The following is a 25,003-nucleotide window of genomic DNA, read 5'->3' on the forward strand; positions in this document are numbered from 1 at the left end:
TGAAAGTTTCCATTTTATTTATAGAGAGTTTTCGTTTGACCCTTCACGTTAAAACATGTTAACAGATAATTGAGTCTCGAACTAATTTACTTATTGATTTTATTATAAGGATTTCATGGCTTCAGGCAAAAGTTGCATTACGACGCATGTAACAACCAGCATAGATCCGCTAAACCCCGCGATATCGAAAACTCAGTAGCCAGAATCCAAATAATATTTTAGTGAGCATATTACTTTAGCTACATATTATCATGTTCGTTCCATACCAGCGTCTCTTAATGGAAATTATTGCACATGTTCATTCATCAGACCTCCCCACATGTACACTCCCCCGTTAAATAATGTTATGCCTCGCATAATCACGTGTGTTATATCTATGACAATACATGTGACTGATTACCGGTTCCTCGGCTAACGCACGTATTAAGACACGGTCATAATACAACATTTAAAATACCAAACATCAACAATACCAAGAAAAGCAAACCTACCCTAACCAAAACAAACAGAGCACGCCTGAAGGGTTTAGGGTTGTCAAAGCAGACAGACTTTCATCATTACGAAGAGGTACAGCTATTCTCATAACAGACATATCAATCTACCCGAACAGGTAAAGCGCTGGATGCATTTGACTGCCACTTAAAAGGAAGGGAATCCAACATGGGGAGAAAAATCCAAACATGTTCCACTGATGATGATTTATGTAGATTGCAAAACAAATACGTAAGTTTCCTACTCGGATTGCATAATGGCAGAATGTCATTCATTTAGTAATTTACACCTTCAACGGATATAATTCACTGGATGTATTTAGTCGGGTGGGTTGGCTCACAAGTTTCAACACTGATGAAGTCGTTTCGAATCTCCAGATGTAAGAGGGACATGATCCATTCTGTTCCAGGTATAGTTGCCTTATGGACGACAGTAAACATATAGAGGTTGATAAGGGTTTCGTTAAGTGTGGAGAGAGGAGTCAGCACTACAGTACGCTACGTCTAAAGCTTCGTGCATGGACACCCATAGTAACCTTCGTCGGAATCAACTCAGTATTTATACCACTAAATGTAAACCTACTACATATACTTCTAACACACACAAAGAGATGACATGCCGAGCTAACACACACACGTGGAGCTTTACCAAATTGCTTCATATTGCAGTATCATGTCCCATCTCTCGTGCATTTCTGCAAATATATAACAAGTTGATTTTGAAGCACAGGCAAGACAGTAATTACGAAAGAGTGATACTTATGTTAGGATGTTAGGAGCAGGTGTTTGACATCCAGATCCATTGTTCTAGAGGTTTCGTCTCTTTCTGGAATCAAATCGTTTACAGTGGAAAGTGTTAAGCAGTACTGCAGGAATCTCCCCAACACACAATATTCAAGTTTTGGTCTGCCCAGTCCGTAAGAGAAAAAGTAGACATCGCTTAATGTATATCATTGAGATACACGCTCAGCAAAACCGTCACGGCTGCCACCCCATCCTTTTAGTCGTTGAATACTACAAGCTCTAGTAATTGTTGCAGGCACTTTATAGGAACTATACTGTACCGCAAAAGAAACGCAGGTCGGTTTTCAAAAATCTTACACTGCTATCTTGGGTCCTCATAAACGTAATTAATTGAAAAAACAACGGACACATGATTGTTGATGAAAACTACAAACGAGCAGGTCGTTCTTTCATTTTTGACCCTGGTACTGGTTATCTATCCAGTTAACTGATATTACGAAAACAACTTTCGTAATTTCAACAGCTGTCCGCTACTTTGGCTGGCAATCAACGAACCTAACCACACGATTCATGACGTCATCCCTGATCACAGCATTGGGGTCTCTGGTTAGTGGGTAGTCTATACTGACAACACATGACATATATCTACACCTACATATGTACACCTGTACAATGAAGAAACAATCTGACCCATGTATATGGCCAAGTATTGGTAACCAGAATAACTGACATTATTTACATCATAAGGAATTCCCAAAGTATTTCACTGTACCTACAATCTTACACGATGTGGCTTTTCATTCCATGACTATACCTACAGAGTAATGAAATCATGTCCCTATCTAACCTCGCAATATTCCTGCAATATCACGGCGGGCGACACCAGAAATGGGCTTCGCAGATTTTGGGGAATCGAACCCTGGTCTTCAGCGTGACGAAAAAACTTCTAACCACTAGGCTATCTCACCGCCCGTCAATTCAGTAGCAAAAAGATGAACTAGAGTGAAATTTAATTGAATTCCGAAACTTGAAACAGAACAAATCATACTGTTGATGCAATAAAATGATGACTTATCATACTGATGTCGTATACTCCAGCTTGTTTTCAGAGGCATACAGTTCATTAACACATGCTTGATCATCTTCTGGGACAATCTTCTGTGCAATGACACCTATCTCCTTCTTAGGCCTATCTGCAGATGGTGGAGATAATTCATCAGATTCATCCCTTGGTGGCCAAGGAGATGTGTGTTCACCGTTAGTGACGACATCTGCGACACTAACATTACCTCCTGCATCGATCACATCTACCTTGTGGGATCCACCTGGACCAGATGGTGGTCGGATAGAGTTATTCACCTCCACGGTAGCATAAGCAGCACTTATGGGTTTCCCCACAGTTATGTATGGAGGCGAACAAGATTGAACTGACGAGCGTTGTTTTATTCGATTTACCTTTCTCTTCACGACAAACACGATGACGATGGCGACGACGATTAGAACCAGACTGCCAACTACAGAAGCAGAAATGATTAGCACTGAGGATGTCGCTACTTGGTCCCGTGGTTTTCTTTCTGTAACATAGGGGAAGTTTAAGTAAGAGCATGATATATAATTTCAATTAGACCCCAAAGTGATATGAGATGAAATGTGGAAGAGGTTGTGGTTCACATCACATCAAAATATGATCAACACGACGAGGGCAACCCGTGGCAATGTTAAGGAGTATAAACATCTGCTACACTCAGCCGTCACCCGACAACCACCCGCCGCCGCCGAACGTAATTGCATGATATTGAAAAATGATTTATTTATTCAAACCTACATGTCAATATTACCTTTGTGTGAATGATATAAACTATTTTCAATATCAAACGATGATTTTTACCTTGCACATACCAGAAGTATTGTAGGCTCAGAACTGTACGATGCCCACGTACTATAACTGTACCCATTTGTGCATGAGTAACACAGTAATCTGATTCAACTTATCCTTGCAACCCTTGGACACGACGCTGCGTGTATTAATTCAAAAATCGTATTTCCATGGCGTGACTTTACTTACAACAATTCACTGTCACGTTTCATATCAGTCCTTGCCAATTTCCAAAACAATTCATATTTAATACGTTGCCCTCGTCACAATTTCTTGCCTTCTTTCGATCGACTACACGGTCGCGTGTCCCAATTTCTGCATATGCATAACGCACAATGGACACAATGTGTGAAGCCCATCTCCGGTGCCCTCCGCCGTGATATCGCTACACGCGACGTAAAGCTCAGACTCGCCCACTCACAATATGCCAATGCACTTACACAGTAGTGTTTATTGGATAAACAATAAATTTACGTAATTATTTTTTACGGAATGACATTTTTACAAGAGGTTGTTCTATCGATAGCTCCAGTTTATTATTCATGAATGGCAAACTCAGCATTTAGATTCTGGGCATGATGTAAGGATACACTTCAGATGGAATACAATTAACAACAAACCAAATAGTGACAGGACAGTGGTAACCCGTGGCAGGATATCGTTACTATACAAGCATTATTGTGTTTTGGCACGGGACATATGTTTGTGGTTTTAGGATCTCTCACTCAAGAAACACACATTACTCACTGTTGTTGAGTCGGGTCACACCGCCGCAGCTGAGATTCCAGTGCTGCACTTGACAGTTGAATACCAGCCTTACCCCACCCAAGTGTGTTTCAGTCACATTGAATGTTATTGGTAAAAGACCCTGGTCACCAGCATGTAGTAATTGCGAGACGTCACCTGTCTGCAGTGTGAAGTTTGAATCTGCAGAACAGTAGGAGCCCTGTATATCGTAATACGCAGTAACATCCACGGTCAATGTCACTTCCTCGTGCAGGGTTAGAACCTCTGTGTCGTTGTCACTGGTGATGTTACATTCCGGTCTCTTTGGGGCTGTTAAATGAAATGGCTAAACTAAGAAGCCACGATAGTATAATACTGACGTTCAGTGCATGTTGCTATAAGGATGTAAACATAAAATCATATATTTATGGATATTTACTACCCATAAATTGAAAGATTCAAGATGTATATATGTACGCATGCATATATAGTATGTATTTATGTATGTATGTATGTATGTATGTATGTATGTAATGCATGTAATGCATGCGCGCGCGCGCGCGCGCGTGTGTGTGTGTGTGTGTGTGTGTGTGTGTACCAAAACACAACATATATATATGAATATGACATAGGTACTGAAGATGTGACGCTCGCTAAAAACGAAAGTAACTTCACACCTAAAGCTGGTAAAAATAAAGCCCCTGATAAAGTCCTTGAGCAATATAAGGAATTCGCTTTCACAGAACATTCTTATAAAGGTATAAATCTAACATTTCAGGTAAAAACAGAAAGCCTTAAACTCGTTCTCCAAAATGAATTCATTGTGAATCAAAAGTCCGATAAAGACGGAGCCTGTGCCAGTTTTCATGGACACCAACTATCATCTGCAGCTGTCACTAGACATTCTTACACATGGTATATATTAAGCTTCCAGAAAGCTCGGAAAAAACAGTAATCTTCAATCTTAAAAAAATATATACTTGACTCCTATTTCAGTAAAAAGAAAAAGATTACTTGATTAATTTCGAATCGAATGAAATTATCTTCTACAGACTTCCTCAAATTCACAAAAGTGCGGTTATTAAGTTCAGTAAAAGTCTATCACCCAATCTGCGAATGATTTAAAATTACGACCTATTATTGCGGGGCCACAATGTCCACCACATAGGTTAAGCAATTTTGAAGATATACACTCTCTCAAAAACCTCTCCGAGAGGTTCATCTGGGAACAAAATATCTGTATTTTGAATGACAATAGCACAGTAAATAAACCCCTCACAGATATCAAGCTTTGTATGATGAGGATCAATGGGAAGCTGCACCAAATGAAGGTACGTTTATGTCACGACAACCCCAGCGCTGCACCGGAACCGGCTTTAATGCCAGTGCCGGTCACAGGGGCTTGTATCGCTTTGAAACGGCGTTCGAAAGACATATAGATGTATAGACCCTACCCTAGTACCATATAAAAGGAAAGGGATGTAACGAGGAAACCACCCCCTCCTCGATCAAAGTTACATGTTACCGCGTAAAATATTTTTAAGGCCCCATCGAGGCCAACGGATCGAAGCCAGATGATTTCCCTACAAAATGAGCTATAAATGGTCACAATCGGATCATTCTTTCAAAAGTTATACGCTACGAATCATCGCAAACAGCTACCTCCGCAATTTCACGCCAAAATCATGGATCACCCAATACGGCGAAAACTCACCTTTTAAATTCGTTTATTAATTCCAGCCACGTTGGCAGCACCAGCGCTGGGCTGGATTCGATCGGCCGCGGTATTCCGAGGGTCGGAAAACCTATTACAACATCTACATGTCATTTTTTCGACAGTAAGCAAGCATTTTCACCAAAATAGCCGGCAATCCTACTCACATGTCGGCCATAAGCGACCTTGACATTCAAGTGAACTGAGCAGATCCGCACAAACAGACTCGGGCCATCCGATTGGCCATTTCCACTGTATATTTTGTTTCCAACCAGTCGGATGGCCCGAGTCTGTTTGTGCGGATCTGCTCAGTTCACTTGAATGTCAAGGTCGCTTATGGCCGACATGTGAGTAGGATTGCCGGCTATTTTGGTGAAAATGCTTGCTTACTGTCGAAAAAATGACATGTAGATGTTGTAATAAGTTTTCCGACCCTCGGAATACCGCGGCCGATCGAATCCAGCCCAGCGTTGGTGCTGCCAACGTGGCTGGAATTAATAAACGAATTTAAAAGGTGAGTTTTCGCCGTATTGGGTGATCCATGATTTTGGCGTGAAATTGCGGAGGTAGCTGTTTGCGATGATTCGTAGCGTATAACTTTTGAAAGAATGATCCGATTGTGACCATTTATAGCTCATTTTGTAGGGAAATCATCTGGCTTCGATCCGTTGGCCTCGATGGGGCCTTAAAAATATTTTACGCGGTAACATGTAACTTTGATCGAGGAGGGGGTGGTTTCCTCGTTACATCCCTTTCCTTTTATATGGTACTAGGGTAGGGTCTATACATCTATATGTCTTTCGAACGCCGTTTCAAAGCGATACAAGCCCCTGTGGTGCCGGTTGTGACCTCCGTTTGCTTGGAGCACTGATTGGGATCTCCTGGGCATAGACGGAATAAGTGTTCGGATCCGCATCCAGGGTTTTCTAGTCCAGTCATCCTACAATGCTTGCCGTAGTTTGTGAAGCGTCTGACGTCGTTAAAGCCGTCGATCAAGATAATCCCAAAGGTGTTCAAGTGGTTTAAAATCTGGGGATACAGAGAGCCATGGAAGCACGGTTATATTCTGGCTGGTGAAGAAGTTCATTGTGATGCGTACTGTATGAGGTGTGCCGTTAACCTGCTGAAAATTTTGTATCTGCTCGTAAACGGGAAAGATTTTACCTCTTTAATGAATGGCGGTAAGATTTCCCTCTATAAGCATTTAGTCAGTTCTTTGGGTTTTAAGAAAACATTTTCGCCCACACCGTTGCACTTTCCCATCCACATCTGTCAACCTACGTGTTTATGACTACTGTTTTTACCAGGTGATATGTTTTGGTGACTGATTGTTCATTTAAACATGTACTAGTATTCAATATAATTTGGTGTCATAATATTTTTATAGTCTGACTGGGATTAAAGTGGGTTGAAAAATTACCCGTGCGTTTCTTTTTTCACCCAACACGTCAAAACCCATTTACAGGGTAATACTGATTTCCTCAATAGTCACCCCAAATTAGTAGAGGAGGGTACAAACTTGGTACGTTTTGTTGTTAATCTCTACACCAATAGTCCACATGATCTAGGAATATAAGCTATGAGCTACTGGCTACAAAAAGGTCTGTCTGTGATTCCAGATCGAATACCTAAGCAAGTCATTACCGAAAGAATAAAGCTCATTCTGAGCAATAGCACTTTTCGGTTTGATGGTTCCCATTATAAACAAGTTAATGGTACTGCACACATATGGCTCCTACCTATGCAACCCTTGTTCTAGGATACTTGGAGGAACTATATTCTAAAATAGAAGAGACGTTTGGCGAACTATTTAATTTCAACATCAATGAAGAGATTCTTAGATGACTGCTGTTTTATTACCTGGAAACGAAGTGAAAGTGATTTGGAATTTGATTTCCAACATGCTACAAAATTTACACCCAAGTTTGTCTTATACGAGAGAGATAAACAGTAAACATCTTCACATGTGCACGGTTCAATATCAAACAACATTGTAAAAGGATATACATTATATAGTATCAGATTCAAAAGAGTATCTAGACTACAACTGATGTCACCCACGCCACACAACAGACAATGTCCTTTACTCTTTAGCGCGAAGAAAATGCAGCATGGTTTCAAATCCAGACCGTGTACACTTCAGGCTAAATGAATTAAAAGTTTTATGTAACACAGAAACAACGGGGCAAGTAGTTAACTATTCTCTTGCTAAAGCAAAACAACAGAACAGAAGTGAACTGCTAAAGATTAAGGAATCATTAATTGTCCTTCCAATTGTATACACCTTAAACCCTCGAAATCCTTCACTATTTACCAACGTTTGTGAGCCTCGCCTGCCCCTACAAAAAATCGACATTTTAAAAGATAAACTATCAGAGGGCAAGTTGATTAAAAGCAATGGTCATGGAAAGATTATCAAGCAAATTTTGAAGATGGCAAACTTTGTAAAAGCCTTGTTAAAAAACATAATCTGAAACTAAATGCGAGAGATCACATTGTGATACACGCCAATATCTAATAGAGGGAAATGTATACCATAACAAAACTGATCAAATCTTCGAAGTACATGAAAATATGACAGGCGCACCTCAGAATCTCATATATATCATAAAGTGCACTGGATGCGGCGAGGGGTATATCGGACAGACGGGAGATAAACTGCGTTCAAGAGGGAGAGTTCACAAACAGTAAATTCTTGACCGACAACTAAACAGTACTTATAAACAGAATAGAATGTATTTCAAAAATCTAGTTTAGAACAGTTTACTGAAGTGAGAGGCTAGTAAGTCAAAACGTTTGATGGTTACTACATTATTTTCCTATATTTAGAAGCTAGATCAACACCAGCTTATACACTTGGTTATATGTTTCATTTGGATGCGTTAAGACTAACCGAATTTAGTCACCCCAGCACACTCTATACTCCACTGACTGCTGTCACATCTAAACACCAGTCCTACTTTGCCCAGATGGGAGTCCGTCACATTTAGTGTTACTGATGAGCTGTTATCCGTGACACTTGGTACAGAGTCAGCGTCCGTCAGCAGGGTTGTCACATTTCCGGTCTGGAGGGAGATGTTGTGGCCGGTGGAGCAGTAGTAGTCTCGTACGTCCACCGTAAGGAACAGATCCTGGTACTGGACAAGTGAGTTAGTGTTCTGCTTACTGGTGATGCTACACGTTGGTGTCTCTGAAACATTCAAACTTTAGAAATGATAGCATAGTTTGAATAAATGAAAGTAGAGTAAACCAATTTAATGAATGTTTCATTGACATTTCTCACTGAAGTATATGAATTGACCATTCACAAACGTATTGAAACATGTACTTAGCAAACCCATTGCTACAGCCTTCGCATGTTCATTTGTGTCTTGTGACACCAGAGGCAAACAGCATTTGTGTTAAATGAACGCGAATTTCGATTCTAGTTTGGAACAGACACGTCAGTTATTGGCACATGTGCCGTCATCAGTCAGGACATTTCGGGTAGTATCGAGTACTTAAGACAGTTTAACGAATGAGTAGGGCTGATCGTCTTTCAAGACAAGAACATATGTTGCTGAGGATTTAACGTGTACATAGATAGATGCATTAAACCTAACGTCAGTCAATTCAAATTCGTGTATTTGAGTTCATTTCAAATTCAGTAAAAACTTATACCAAATAATAGGCGTCCGAACAAGAATATATATTGGCGGTGAACTGCTCTTTTGACTACATAGGTTACTTAAAGAAATCCTGACAACGGTCCTTTTCTCAAAGCTTTGGTGTCGCATTGTCATCACAATTGTACCATATGCTTTTTTGGAAAAGGGGCAGCATGATCCCTGACATGGTTATTGAGACGCATCACTGCGCCATGATCGACCACGCGACAAGGAAACAATCTGTAATATGTAATTCACTTCAGAAAGGGTCTGACCTTAAAACCGCAAACCGAAAGTCGTATAAGGGTTACCTAAATATCCAGTTCTACAGATCCTTTTTTTGAAAATAGGTAAACAACTAAAATATATACATAAAATAGAAAACCTTTTATAAATTGACACTATGCTAGCTTTGATTAACAGGACAGTTACTGTGAGTTAATAATAACGAGCCTGGCCTCATAACACAGAGCTCTGATTCAACGGATGTAAGGTCAAACATTCATGATCAATACAAACCTTTGGCATCTTTTGAAATTATACCTCTTCTGTCCGAACATTGGGAAAATGAAATTGAAATATACTTACTGACAACGGTCAGAATACAATTGCCGCCGCCACCATCAATTCCAGAAGTACAAAACCATTCTCCAGCATCTGTTGTTTCTACACGAGAAATGTTGAGGACTGAGTGAGTGCTGTTGATGACAGAGGCCGATACGTTCTGAGTCTTACATGATCCATTTGACAAATTACATTCAGCAACGCTAATTCTACTGGGGTTGACATACACGTGTAGCAGACTTGCCCCTACACAGATCAGCTGTCCAGACGACCCCAGATAGTTGGAATGTGAGCAGATGAGTACAGCAGAAACTGTGGAGAATATTTCAGAAGTGTGGATTACTGATTGTTTGTTCCTCAACTCTTTTGGAATTTCTCAGGTATTACATTATCGTAAATACAAAATAACCTTTACATCGATTTTCATTTAAAATGACTCGTTAGTATGTCAGTTACTGAAACGATTTCCCTAAATGTGTTGAACTGACCGCAAAGTGACTGAGTCAGCAACAGAAAGGTCTTGTGTACGGCTGTGTTGGCTGTCATCCTGGAAATGGAAAATTCACAAACTGTTCAAATGAACTATTAAATAAGAGGGCGTATCATATATACCCGTTGTGGATGTCAACATCTATAATCTAACGAACGTCACGTTTTGGTGTAAATTCGTACTCCGCCATTACCTATTAAAGAAACCAATGAAGGAGCATGAATTTACTCCGAAATATTGTGTTCCTTATTACAGTGGTGACATAAAAAAGTTCGTCTAATGTGAATCATTACAAACGTTACAGTGCTGAAAGAAGTCACCAACACTCGACAAACGTATGACCCCAAGCACAAATCTTTGAGTTAGAAGATCCATGAGCAGCATTAACATTTCGCTCGACATCTTGTGTTAAGTGTACATATTACGAATGTAAGAACATTGCAATCGATCGTCCCAAATAATTAATCAGAATCCATTACAAAACAGAGATATGGCCGTGGACATGAAGTACGTAGTGCCACGTTGCACAAACGGTACATGTGGAACCTTCGTCAGGCTGCCTGAAAAGAATTGGAGCACCTTGGGCAAAAGACAGTGCACAATTTGCTAACCCTTAGCTGGAATATAGCCCTTGCATGTTACGTATGTGCGGCTTAGTACTAAATGATTGTCGCATGCGCAAGGAGTAACAATTGCTGCAAGATAGCATTCAGAAAGTGCGTCCCGTTGGTTCGAGGATGAACTTATGCTTAACCAGTGGATGGGATCTGTATACAATGCTACATGAATATGTACATTCAGAGTTCGGACGTATGGACAGCCTTTCCGGAAAATACAATTCAATTTATTGGCAGACCAACAATGATATTTACAAGCACTGAAAACATTACAGGAGGAAAACAAATCCAAGTACTGTAATGGGCATAGACACAGGTACAGGAATTCTGATTAAATGTGCTATTGCAGAAAAATACATTAAGAGTAACACCTCACAATATAATTCTGGACTCACAAAAGTCCAGAAACTCTCAGCACTGTGGCCACTCTCTCACAAGGGATTTGGCAAAATTAAACATGCAGCTGTTATGTATATCTGCTAAGGATGAAAAAATGCAAAAAATTTTTTCGAAAACTCAAAATGTAAACTCGCTCGCACATGGGCAAGCCCATGGGCGAACTGTGGCCATTGGGCAGGAACATGGGCGAGAGTGTTTAATTTCGTCCAAAATAAATGTTTAGGAGGTTGTAAATGAATGAAAAAATGTTAATAAGTATCATGACACAAATTTCAGCTTGTTACGACTAGACTCTGCTAACAGACAGTGATTTTAAAAAATCTCGCCCATGGGTGAAAAACATACTGGAGAATAATTACTTTCATTGAAAATACATGTTTTTTCCATGCTTTGCAGGTTTAATTAAATGAACGTGTATTTATTAGTGTCTTGACACGAAATTAAGCTTATTTTGACTTAATTGGGCTAATTTAGAGTGACATTTTTAAACGTCTCGCCCATGGGCGAAAAACATTTGGCCTATGGGTGAGAATATTTACTTTTACTCAAAATACATCTTTTTCTATGTTTCGGAGGTTGTGAATTAATGAAAGTATGTTTATAAGTATCACGACACAAATTTCAACTCATTTTGACTGAATTCCTCTAAATGAGAGCAATTTTAAAAACTCTCGCCCATTGGAGAAAAACATTTTGGCCCATGGGCGAGAATATTTGCCGTCACTCAAAATACATCTTTTCCTGTGTTTTGGAGGTTGTAAATGACTGAGGATATATTTATGAGTATCATGGCACAAAATCCAACTCATTTTGACTTAATTCTGCTAATTGAAACCACTTTCAAAAACATCTCGCCCATAGGATATAAACATTTTGGCCCATGAGCAAGAATATTTGCTTTTCACTCCAAATACATCTTTTCTAATGTTTTGGAGGATGTAAATGAATGAAAGTGCCATTGTTAGTATCATGACACAAAATTCAACTGATTTTGACTTAATTTTGCGAATTCAGGACGGTTTTTTAAAAATATGCCAGAATAATTACTATTACTCCGAATACATCTTTTCCTGTGTTTTGGATCTTGTAAATGAATGAGGATATTTTTCTAAGTATCATGGCACAAAATTCAACTGATTTTGACTTAATTTTGCGAATTCAGGACGGTTTTTTAAAAATATGCCAGAATAATTACTATTACTCCAAATACATCTTTTCCTGTGTTTTGGATCTTGTAAATGAATGAGGATATTTTTCTAAGTATCATGGCACAAAATTCAACTGATTTTGACTTAATTTTGCGAATTCAGGACGGTTTTTTAAAAATATGCCAGAATAATTACTATTACTCCAAATACATCTTTTCCTGTGTTTTGGATGTTGTAAATGAATGAGGATATATTTCTAAGTATCATGGCACAAAATTCAACTGATTTTGACTTAATTTTGCGAATTCAGGACGGTTTTTTAAAAATATGCCAGAATAATTACTATTACTCCAAATACATCTTTTCCTGTGTTTTGGATCTTGTAAATGAATGAGGATATATTTCTAAGTATCATGGCACAAAATTCAACTGATTTTGACTTAATTTTGCGAATTCAGGACGGTTTTCTAAAAATATGCCAGAATAATTACATTTACTCCAAATACATCTTTTCCTGTGTTTTGGATCTTGTAAATGAATGAGGATATTTTTCTAAGTATCATGGCACAAAATTCAACTCATTTTGACTTAGTTCCTCTAATTTGTAACAAGTACAAGAATCTGGACTTCCACTTAAATTTTCATAGTTTTTTTAAGTGTGTTTATAAGTATCATGACAAAAAATATGAAATCGTTCCGGTCTTAATTCGACTAATCTCGCTTGTGGACGAAAATACTTTCGTTTGCTTGTTTGCTTTATTTTGCAAACATATGGTTTAAAAATAGATGAAATTCTAATAACAATTCAGTTTAATTTCATGAGTTTAGTTTTGTGTCGCACTCAGTGATATCCCAGCAATATGGCGGCGTTTTCTAGATAATCGAGTTTGGACCAGACAATCCAGTGATCAACAGCATGAGCATCGACGTGCACAATTGGGAACTGATGACATGTGTCAGCCAAGTCAGCGAGCCTGACCACCCGATCCCGTTAGTCACCTCTTACGACAAGCACAGTCGCCTTTTATGGCAAGTATGGGCTGCTGAAGCCCTCTTCTACTCCAGATCCTCACGGGTTCCGAACACAGAGCTTTACTTCCAACAACATATACAGTACACTTAGAATACTAAGCCTTGAGATTCTTTTGAATTTAGGTATTCTATAAATATAACAAAATTCAAGCTATATCTATGAAGTTAAAGTTATTTGTGAAAGCCCTAATCAAGAGTGACCGAACTCTAGCTACTATGCTGGGACACATTAATAAACAGTGTTGTGAGATCTTTAAACTGTATTGAAATATGTCTTGTCAATCCCACTGACATTCGCCAAATGTACCTACCTAATAGTTTTAAGTGTACCTACCCAGTTTAGCATATTTAATGGTGTGGTCTCCATTTTTAGTAATTCCCGTTTGCCCGTCCAGGCTTTTCTTCGTCCGAGGTTTTATGGGGTATTCTCCTATTTGTCAGACCAGAAATAATCTACAACAGGGACAGGTCACTCGCTTGTTTTCTTTACCATTTGTACTAATTAGTATGCGTCTCGTCATGCTCCAATGCACACAGTGGCCTGGTTCGTTTCCATCGCAACTTCGGCTGCGTTTAACAGTACTTTAGCCAGTTTACTGTATCAGTCGAAATCTTACATTGTATGAATGAATGAATGAATGAATGAATAGCAAGAAGTATATGTGCATGAATGAAAGAAATTATAAAAGAAGTGCATATGTGAATGAATGAGAAAGAACTAATAAAAGAAAGAAGTACATATGTGAATGAATGAAAGAATAAATGATACACCACGACCATCCCTTCCAAAACATGCTAAATAATGCAAAACTATCGTTAGATCACATGTGTTAACATCAGCTTGTTATTGTCTCCCTGGTCAGACATAGCAATTGTCAGACAGGTTAAAACAACAAACTATCTGGTTGACTGCACAGCTGCCTGTTGACGTAGTATACCCACATCACCTACTTTTCCTGTGTAACCTTCATCTACATCACCATCCTTAATATATTGAGCAGAGAGCACAGAATAGCTGTAACCACTGAACCGTGGCGTCTCTCTGCTCCCAAGTTCCCAAGTGGGGGTGTCCTTTTCTACCTCTTCCATTAATCTTTAAAACATCTAACAAGTTCAACGCATGCATCTTTTTTACTAAAATGTGCTGTTATACATAATCATAAGAGTATTTTTATGTATTATTCAGTTGATATTATTATTTTATGATACATATATGTATGACATGCTGGACAGGTGTAGGGCATTTTGCGTTAATTTATCATTCCCATTGTCATAGTGCTTAAAAAAGACACTCATTAATCTATCACTGAGTGTTGTCATGCTTTCACTCCAACATGGTTGCTAAATTCCCTATCATCATAGTATATCGACTCTCCCATACCCAATTCACCTAATCCTGAGAAATCAACCAGACATGACATACCCACATCGCCTAATTAATTTTCCGTACCTTTCACGTGAAAAATACATAAACTGGGAGGACACCCTGTTAACTAATGGGAGTGAGGCTTGTAGGGAGTACCCTCACTCTCACAAACCCACATATTGAGGAGAAGCGGCCGTGTTTGTCGGGGATTCTTCAGGCTTTGCTAAATAAATCGTACATAAACATGCAAAATATTTTATTTTGATTCTGTAACTACCCACATTATGACATTGAGACCATTCTGATTTATCGAGTAAAATACGATTGAATAGTTTTGAGTTTGAATCTTGGCATATTTTGCCGGTTTGCCACTTTAGCACTCACTCTAATGGGGCGTGCATATTTTGGTGTTTTTTAGTATTCAATCTGTTTGTTTAAATTAATTTGATTTATTTGTTTTTGCTTTGTTTAGGGTTTTTTTACTGCTAGTGGCCCAGCGAGTGAGTTTGCTTTGATACTTGTAAGTCTATTCTGAGCGTTTGACGAGCGGGACGTAAACAAGAACATATATAGAGCCCCTGCATCAATACATATTTAAGACTAAAGTGTTTGAAACATTATGCTAGACCAGTGTTTGTACATAACTGATGAAATGAACCTGAAAGTTCAAGGTTCCTAAGAACGTACAGGGCACATTTCTCCAACCCCATTTAAGAATGTCCATTTCTGATTGGTTCACGTGGCCTTGCGAGGGAGAATAGATCATGAAGTTTTACCCCGCCACGTGTTAATATAAATACATGATTTCAGCTTGTTTTGATGCTCTATTTACATAAAGTGATATTTAAACATTCGTTATGGTAAATGCGGTGTAGCAATGTGATGAGGAATATGCGGGGTTTCTTCATCCCATAACGTACATGTATTTTGTTTTCCCTTCATGTCCGGAGCGTCGAACGCCATAGTGTTGACGCCTGATTACCCCCTTATGTAATACCCGAAACAACGAATTTACAAAATTTTAAATTCACTTTTAGACAGATCAGGCAAGTTGTTTGTTTAAGGAGTAAGAGGAGTAAGAGGATTAGGAGGCATGGTCGACTAGATTTCTCTGTTTAATTAATACCACACGGCCTTCACCAATAGAGGGAATGATTTCTGTTCAGTTATGACATTGCTGTTCTCCATATGTGTCTGTTTTCTCCACACATCTCCATGTTGTTGTATTTTTGTGTGTTTTGTTACTGTGATTGGGACTGGTGAACAAGCTTTACAGTACCTCACCCATACAACATATAATACAAAATATAAATGAAGCATGTAAACATGGAAAAGAGAGTTAGGGTTTGTTGTGTCTGACTAGCTCTTTGTAGAAACACTGAACATTTGTGAGAAGGTTTTTGACAAGTTAATTAGTTTCCTGTTAACAAATTAAAAATCAAGCTTTGTGTTTTATGATAAACTCGTGGACGGATTCAACTATTTTCTGGTTTTCAAAGTGAATCAGTTCTTTTTTTTCCGTTGCCGAAGTCATCATAGACCACAGTGAGAAAAGGTCAATCTTCAAGCAGTAAGGAAGACTATGATAGCGTATGGCGTACTTGTGTCTTCCTTGGCTTGGTCATCTCCTCCGTTACTCCCTCCCCCGAATCCACACCCCACCAGGGCGTGTAGGACTTGGCTCGGTGGATAAAAAGGGACTCCTATAACCCCATATACCCCTAATCACAATGCTATAATTTGTCGTTTTTTGTGTATCCGGTTTTGTGTATTCTCTAATATTGTATAGTACTGGTGAAGTGTTAATCAAAGCAATATTTTGCTTGCTAAACGAACCAGATTCTTCGAGAATCAAAATATGTTTTAAGCCCATTTCCAAAATTGAAATACAGCATGCACACAATAACTAAATTGGAAGGAATATCGTCCCGGACAAGGTTTTCCAGAGCACATGCACATAAATGTCAATTCCTTTCTAAGCCTAATATGTGCAGGTCTTGCAAAAGGACAAAACAGGTATGCTTGACAAAGTTCTTGCAAAGGAGGTTTATACACAACACCAAAACCAACTGGTCAGCTCGACGCCTTATAAAACAATCAATTCGAGATTTCCTTTGAATGTGAGATATTTGGCTGCGCGTCTTGCGCAATGAGTCATTTTCATCCATATACACTCACGAACACCTGTTCATTTCAAAGCTGGTGACCTTTCACCTAATGACCTAATGTGATCCATGGATGACATGTCTATATGACAAGTAAAATACACTTGAAAGCGGCAGCTGTTTTACTCCAATAAACAAGACCAGCGGACGAGACACGACTTTTTCGGCGCAAATTGTCGTAGGCGCTTTGCGGAAATTACGTAACTGAACGCGGAAGAAACAGAAAGCACCATCATTCCGCTCAGTTTTCATTGTCTTTGCGAGTTATGCTGAGATACTCAACAAACTGAGATAAAAGTCAGAATGATGAAAAAGTGGAAATCAGTGTGTGGATTAGAACTTGAAAATCACTCATGAAGTCTCTGACAAAGTAATATCTGTTCAGGTCATGTAATTTGTTAAAAAAACAGAGAAAGTTTTATGGATATACAACTTCTTAAAAGGTAAGCAGCATTTCGGTGTTCTACAAAAAAGTAAAATGTGTATCCTCAGGAAACGAAATAAGACACGTGTACCAGAATGTAAGTGAATCGATGTTAGCGAGTTCAACCTGTAACCTCAGTTAATAAAATGGACTTTCAGTTCACTCCTTCCATTAGTACTGAGCTATGTAGTTTCTTGATAAAATTGCTTGTAAGGTAAATGTTCGAAATGACAGTTTTCATTATCATATTAACAACTTCAGTTATGGCAAATGCGCTGCTATACTTCACGTTTCGTCCTATTTATTTTACGGGAAGGTACCTTTGTGTAAACGCTTATATGTTCATTTTGAGAAATGGTAAAAGGGAGAATGTATCTCGTGAAACTGAATTTTGAAAGACTGCAGATCAACAGTTCCAGCTGTCTCAACAATATAATTCCGAAAATACTTAGAGACCACAATCACGAAAGCCAACGTAAATCTTTTCGACTGTAGCAAAAATAGTGAAAATTTATTTAAAAGATAGAAAAGTAAACGCAAAATCAATCTTGATTATATTACGTATTCCCCATAGCCCAAGATTACACATTAATAGTATGGATACTTTAATCTATAGTTTAAACTACTCTCCTCAAGTAATCGTGACTGGATTGGCAAGCATAAACATGCATATCAATGCCACTCCATACCAATAATATAATTACATAACATACATGATAACACTTCATGTACCGCTCGTCAGAATAAATTTACAGTTATGAAAGCACACTAGCAGGGCCACTAGCAGTTAAAAACAAAACAAAACAAAAACAAATAAATCAATAAATCTAAACGAATAGATGGAATACTAAAAACCACCAAAATATGCACGCCCCCTTTAAAAAGGTAAAGTGCAAAAGTGGCAAACCAGTAAAATATGCAAAAATTCAAACTCAAAACTACACAATCATATTTTACTCGATAAATCAGAACGGTCTCAATATCATAATGTGGGTAGTTACAGAATCAAAGCACAATATTGTACATCTATGTATCATAAAATGATAATTTATCAACTGAATAATACATAAAAATACTCTGATACATAAAATACATAAAAATGATGCGTATAACATCACATTTTAGTAAAAAAGATGCATGCGTTGAACTTGTTAGATGTTTTAAAGATTAATGGAAGAGGTAGAAAAGGACACCCCATTTGGGAACTTGGGAGCAGAGAGACGCCACGGTTCAGTGGTTACAGCTATACGACCTTCGGTGCTCTCTGCTCAATATATTAAGGATGGTGATGTAGATGAAGGCTACGCAAGAAAAGTAGGTGATGTGGGTATACTACGTCAACAGGCAGCTGTGAAGTCAACCAGATAGTTTGTTGTTTTAACCTGTCTGACAATTGCTATGTCTGACCAGGGAGACAAGCTGATGTTAACACATGTGATGTAACGATAGTTTTCAATTATTTAGCATGTTTTGGAAGGGATGGCCGTGGTGTATCATTTATTCTTTCATTCATTCACACATGCACTTCTTTCTTTTATTATTTCGTTCATTCATACACATATACTTCTTGCTATTCATTCATTCATTCATTCATTCATTCATTCATACATTGTAAGATTTCGACTGATACAGTAAACTGGCTAAAGTAATGTTAAACGCAGCCGAAGTTGCGATGGAAACGAACCAGGCCACTGTGTGCATTGGAGCATGACGAGGCGCATACTAATTAGTACAAATGGTAAAGAAAACAAGCGAGTGACCTGTCCCTGTTGTAGATTATTTCTGGTCTGACAAATAGGAGAATACCCCATAAAACCTCGGACGAAGAAAAGCCTGGACGGGCAAACGGGAATTACTAAAATGGAGACCACACTATTAAAACGAAATATGCTAAACTGGGTAGGTACACTTAAAACTATTAGGTAGGTACATTTGGCGAATGTCAGTGGGATTGACAAGACATATTTCAATACAGTTTAAAGATCTCACAACACTGTTTATTAATGTGTCCCAGCATGGTAACTAGAGTTTATATTTATAGAATACCTAAATTCAAAAGAATCTCAAGGCTTAGTATTCTAAGTGTACTGTATATGTTGTTGGAAGTAAAGCTCTGTGTTCGGAACCCGTGAAGATTTGGAGTAGAAGAGGGCTTCAGCAGCCCATACTTGCCATAAACGACGACTGTGCTTGTCGTAAGAGGTGACTAACGGGATCGGGTGGTCAGGCTCGCTGACTTGGTTGACACATGTCATCAGTTCCCAGTTGTGCACGTCGATGCTCATGCTGTTGATCACTGGATTGTCTGGTCCAAACTCGATTATCTACGCCATATTGCTGGGATATCACTGAGTGCGACATAAAACTAAACTCATGAAATTAAACTGAATTGTCATTAGAATTTCATCTATTTTTAAACCATATGTTTGCAAAATAAAGCAAACAAGCAAACGAAAGTATTTTCGTCCACAAGCGAGATTAGTCGAATTAAAACCGGAACGATTTCATTTTTTTTGTCATGATACTTATAAACACACTTAAAAAAACTATGAAAATTTAAGTGGAAGTCCAGATTCTTGTACTTGTTACAAATTAGGGGAACTAAGTCAAAATGAGTTGAATTTTGTGCCATGATACTTAGAAAAATATCCCCATTCATTTACAAGATCCAAAACACAGGAAAAGATGTATTTGGAGTAATAGTAATTATTCTGGCATATTTTTAAAAAACCGTCCTGAATTCGCAAAATTAAGTCAAAATCAGTTGAATTTTGTGTCATGATACTCACAATGGCACTTTCATTCATTTACATCCTCCAAAACATTAGAAAAGATGTATTTGGAGTGAAAAGCAAATATTCTTGCTCATGGGCCAAAATGTTTTTCTCCTATGGGCGAGATGTTTTTGAAAGAGGTTTCAATTAGCAGAATTAAGTCAAAATGAGTTGGATTTTGTGCCATGATACTCATAAATATATCCTCAGTCATTTACAACCTCCAAAACACAGGAAAAGATGTATTTTGAGTAAAAGTAAATATTCTTACCCATGGGCCAAATGTTTTTCGCCCATGGGCGAGACGTTTGAAAAAATCACTCTAAATTAGCCGAATTAAGTCAAAATAAGCTTAACTTCGTGTCACGACACTAATAAATACACATTCATTTAATTGAACCTGCAAAGCCTGGAAAAAACATGTATTTTCAATGAAAGTAATTATTGTCGTCCATGGGCCAATATGTTTTTCACCCATGGGCGAGTTTTTTTTTAAATCACTGTCAGTTATCAGAGTCTAGTCACAACAAGCTGAAATTTGTGTCATGATACTTATTAACATTTTTTCATTCATTTACAACTGAAAAACCTTTATTTTGGACGCAATTAAATACTCTCGCCCATGTTCCTGCCCATGGGCGAGCGAGTTTAAATTTTGAGTTTTCGAAAAAATATTTTTTCAATTTTTCATCCTTTACACATGTACATAACAGCTGCATGTTTAATTTTGCCAAATCCGTTGTGAGAGAGTGGCCACAGTGCTGAGAGTTTCTGGACTTTTGTGAGTGTTGAGTCTAGAAGGAATGTCTTAAGTAAGGATGTTGAAGGCAAGAATCTAACATAATCGAAACAAAGGTTTGTCGGAGGGTATTTATATAAAACTACTAATAAAGGCCACCTGACAATACAACCCAAACATTCTACCAAGTGATCACATACTCAGGAAGTAAACTCTCACGTTCGTATGTATCACCCACTAGTGTCTCTCTCCAACAAAAAACCACCTATGCAAAGTGCACAATTGAAACACAATTAATGACTCCTGACATTGTTCAAATATATATTTTAGACACAGTGCACAGTTAAAATAGTTGAAAATTTTGAAAGTAACATGAATGTACTTGACTTATATTATATGACTAAAATTGTCCAAATAGTTACTTCACGCCACCGTCTTTACCGGAAGGTGTCATTGGTGCTATTGTGGCCTAGGTTATTTAATCCTCATACATTTGTAATATCTGACAAGATGGTGGGTAGGATATTACATGAGAGGTAAGTTCGAGTAAATAAGACCATTCTTGTTACATTCTCCTCTCAACACATTCTACTGGGATTAACATGTCGAGGAGAACGAAAGGGGATTGTTGGGTCATTTTAACTTCATTTCTGAATTGCCGATTGTCTTCATGCTGTCAGACATATGTTTAGAAGGCCACGCTTCTGTTTCATACAGGAGCTTAATCAATGCTGACTGGAGAGTTATACAATATCCACTCAGAAATGAGGATCATTATATTCGTCCATGGGTGGAGACGAAATTTGAAAAATATAATATGCTTACCTGAGTCATGATTTCCATGGAACGTGCATCCTATTTACCCTCTCCTATTACTATTCGTTCAGTGGCCATCCTCACAATTTGCCTCATATTCTGACGTATCCCTTTTGAATACAACAGTGAAACGGTGAAATCCTCTGTTTGACTCACGTGATGTCTAACCAGTGTATGCGTACCCAACCGACGTCTTTCGAGAGACCCTACCAACGTTGCGAGATGGTGTCAAATGTAAAACATTGAACTGCTTCCCTGTTCAAGTCATGCTCACATCTGAGTTGCAACAAACATGAACATAATGGCGGAAGGGAGGTAACTCTTCGGAATAGAGCATGTTACAGAAATACAGCTATTTTTTGAAGGGGTAACGGATTCTAAAGTACAGAATACAATCAACTGAATCAATCAGTACCGCTCATGATTTGTCTCCCATATCAATACAATTTTATGCCTTGCACGAAGAGCAACTGTTGCGAGTGTGTGCACCTGCAGTCTTGTGCAAAGTACACCCTTAAACGTGCCACCGAGTCATCACCTAAATGAATAGCCAGATTGGTGGATTGGACACGACAGAGAAAGTTTGCAAATTATCCCTCAATGAAACGCCCAAACACAATAACGTTTCACTCCGAAACCGGCACTTCGCAATAAAGTGTTGATATCTGCCCCTATAATCAATGCATAATTTATTACTCTAGCATGAGTTGGAATTTCGTCGCATAGTCGTACATACAGTCTCTGTGGCTTGCTTGGCAACACCCTTAGAAGACACGTGTCAATAACATTACATCATGATTACGGATTACTTTGCCCCAAATGAAAATGGCTACTTTGGTCACGTTTGTAGCATTCAGTCGTAGTGTAATGTGGATCACAGAGGCATCTTGCCCCCTCACAGTCATGCGAAGTTTTCAGAAACGCGCAATTAACTACCGGAAACGCTATCCACGAATATTTCACTTGACTAATAAAATCTACCATAAGCTGAAAAAACTAACACCAATAATGGGAGACGTATAATTATTGACAGGCTTCAACATCCGTTATGAGCAAAACGTACTGTACTCTCAGTTTTGAATTTCAAAATTAAATTACTTATATGGTTACACCGATCCTCATAATGTGACAAAAACGGATCCAGAATAAAATTGAGCTCTTTGTCTATGTTGTGATAAGAAAAGCATCATTGGCTGACAAGAGGCATGTAAATGCTGCATGAATAATGATTGCGTGATTTCTGTCAAGGCAGCAAAAATATTAACTCACTCATTCACTCACTACTGAAAACTATCAAATATATGTTAGAAGTTAAAAGCTGAACAATACAGCTTTATGCAAATCATAAAAAATCTCAAAAACATCCTCCTTGAGGTGACGTACACCTTTTTCAGAAGTGTTAAATTGTCCTATTTTCAGGGTATCGTTTCTTCTTGGCGTTTAGTGAATATGAATTAATATAACGATTGAATGTTGTTTCTTTCAGCGAATGCCGTAAAGTGCTATTCCATACAACACTTAAACAATTGTACTTGCAGTATTGCAATACAATAATTTGCATCTCACATTTTTATAATTCAGGGATTGTCACCATGCCATACGATGAAAGAGTATGTGTTCATGATGTTACGAGTGTGTATTTCCTGCATGTTTTGTTATTAATTCAGTAATACTTATTATTGGGTCACAATGTTTAGTGTTTTGAATAGTAAATATTATGGTTCACATTTCGTTTTAATATCCTATTCAACACTTTTAGCATTCTGGTTTTTCGGAATTTATCTGCTCCTAGTTTTCGATGGTCACTTCCGGGATACTGTTTGAGAGTGTTCTACAGTGTTGACGACGTTTGTGCCCGAACATTCGGGAAATGACTTTGTAAATATATAGAAAGGCTCGTTGCCGTGCGGAGGGGAACACTCACACTTATTTACATCACTGCCACGCTTGATAATCGAAACCCATCAACGCCAGACCTACATTATCTGCTGTCACAACGATCGCTGTGTTGACGTTCTGCCATAGTTGATTCTCTCTCACACCAAGACTTTGGTGAGTTTCCTATATTTTGTGACCCACTGACTTAGATTTTGTCTCTCTTAAATTGTATTTGTAATCAGCATTCTTATATTGACATGTGACTTTGTATACCTTGCTCTCGTTGTATAACAATATAGAATTTGAAAGTAAACTGCTTGTCTTTGTTCTGTTTTGCTGGTTCACAGGGGATTTTTTACATAGTTTGTCATGGGAAATTCTTAACCGTAACAAAATTGGGGGCTCGTCTGGGATAGAATTCATTTGACATTTGAGAATTTTTTGTGAAATATATTCCAAATTTCTGCAATTTTGCAACAAGTTAATTGTGAAACCAGCAAAATGGTGTTTGAACTTGAGACGTTTGTATTGTCCCCTGACTCTGAGACAATTAGCCAGTTGAGGAAGTCAGATTTATGGTGCCAGAGACAGGTTCAAACAGTTGGAAATGAAAAAAATAGAAATAGAACTCAAAAGGATGGAAATAGAAAAAAGAAAGGAAATGGAAAAAGAAATAGAAAGACACAGAAATAGAAAGGAATGAGAACTGAAGAAATTGCAAATTGATAAAGAAATTGCTCTGAAAAGACCTCACATTCGTCCTCATTTGACATTGCAAAGCACGCTAGGCTTGTACCTCCTAAAAAAATTTAATGAGAAAGAAGTTGACAAATATTTTCTACATTTTGAGAAAGTTGCTGAAAATTTCAAGTGGCCTAGGGAGTCATGGACTGTGCTATTGCAAACTGTTTTGAAGGGTAAAGCTCAGGATGCTTATTCAAGTTTGTCAGTACAGCAAAGCTCAGATTATGATCTTGTCAAGAAAACACTTTTGAAGCAGAGTGTTCATGCTGACCTTAAGACTTATTTGGATGAACAAAAGGTAGATGACGTACGTAAGGCAGCAATGTTGGCAGATGATTATTGTTTGACTCACTGAGGTCTTTTAAGTCTCAGGGTAATACAAAGTTTTCTGTCCAAAAGGGCTTTTCCCCGCTTAAGACTTCAGACCATGCAGGTTACAGTGGTGTTAAAACAGGTTGAAATTCTAGTAGGAAGCAGTCACATACTTTTCAATCTAAGCCTAAGACGACCGGTGGTTCTGATCCTGTTTGTGCGTATTGTAAGAAGCCAGGTCATTTGGTGTTTGCATGTTACAAACTCCAGTTTAAAAATCAGCCTGCAGGTTTCTCAAATGCTTTTGTGTCCATCGCACCTAAGCCTTTCTTTCCAG

General features: G+C 38.2%; 1 protein-coding gene across 1 annotated transcript; it reads right to left on the reverse strand.

Annotated features, from left to right (window-relative positions):
• Window positions 1-1,255: 1,255 nt before the first annotated feature.
• On the reverse strand, window positions 1,256-21,750 carry LOC137286991 (uncharacterized). Its single transcript, XM_067819106.1, has 7 exons — window positions 21,742-21,750; window positions 10,251-10,309; window positions 8,445-8,755; window positions 3,859-4,167; window positions 2,335-2,809; window positions 1,556-1,608; window positions 1,256-1,317 (listed from the first exon to the last, which is right to left on the reverse strand). The coding sequence occupies exons 1-7, from the start codon at window positions 21,748-21,750 to the stop codon at window positions 1,256-1,258; spliced, it is 1,278 nt and encodes a 425-aa protein (XP_067675207.1).
• Window positions 21,751-25,003: the final 3,253 nt, after the last annotated feature.

Source organism: Haliotis asinina, chromosome 1 (genome assembly GCF_037392515.1).
Source record: "Haliotis asinina isolate JCU_RB_2024 chromosome 1, JCU_Hal_asi_v2, whole genome shotgun sequence".
Classification (NCBI taxonomy): domain Eukaryota; kingdom Metazoa; phylum Mollusca; class Gastropoda; order Lepetellida; family Haliotidae; genus Haliotis; species Haliotis asinina.

Bases quoted from the DNA above. Each gene is read 5' to 3' on its own strand.
- LOC137286991 (XM_067819106.1), bottom strand. The intron at 1,609-2,334 runs GCTGGAGTATAC...TACGTTTATGAG, and splicing joins CTGTATGCCTCTGAAAACAA to GACCCAAGATAGCAGTGTAA. The intron at 1,318-1,555 runs GTACAGTATAGT...ATTTGATTCCAG, and splicing joins CGACCTGCGTTTCTTTTGCG to AAAGAGACGAAACCTCTAGA.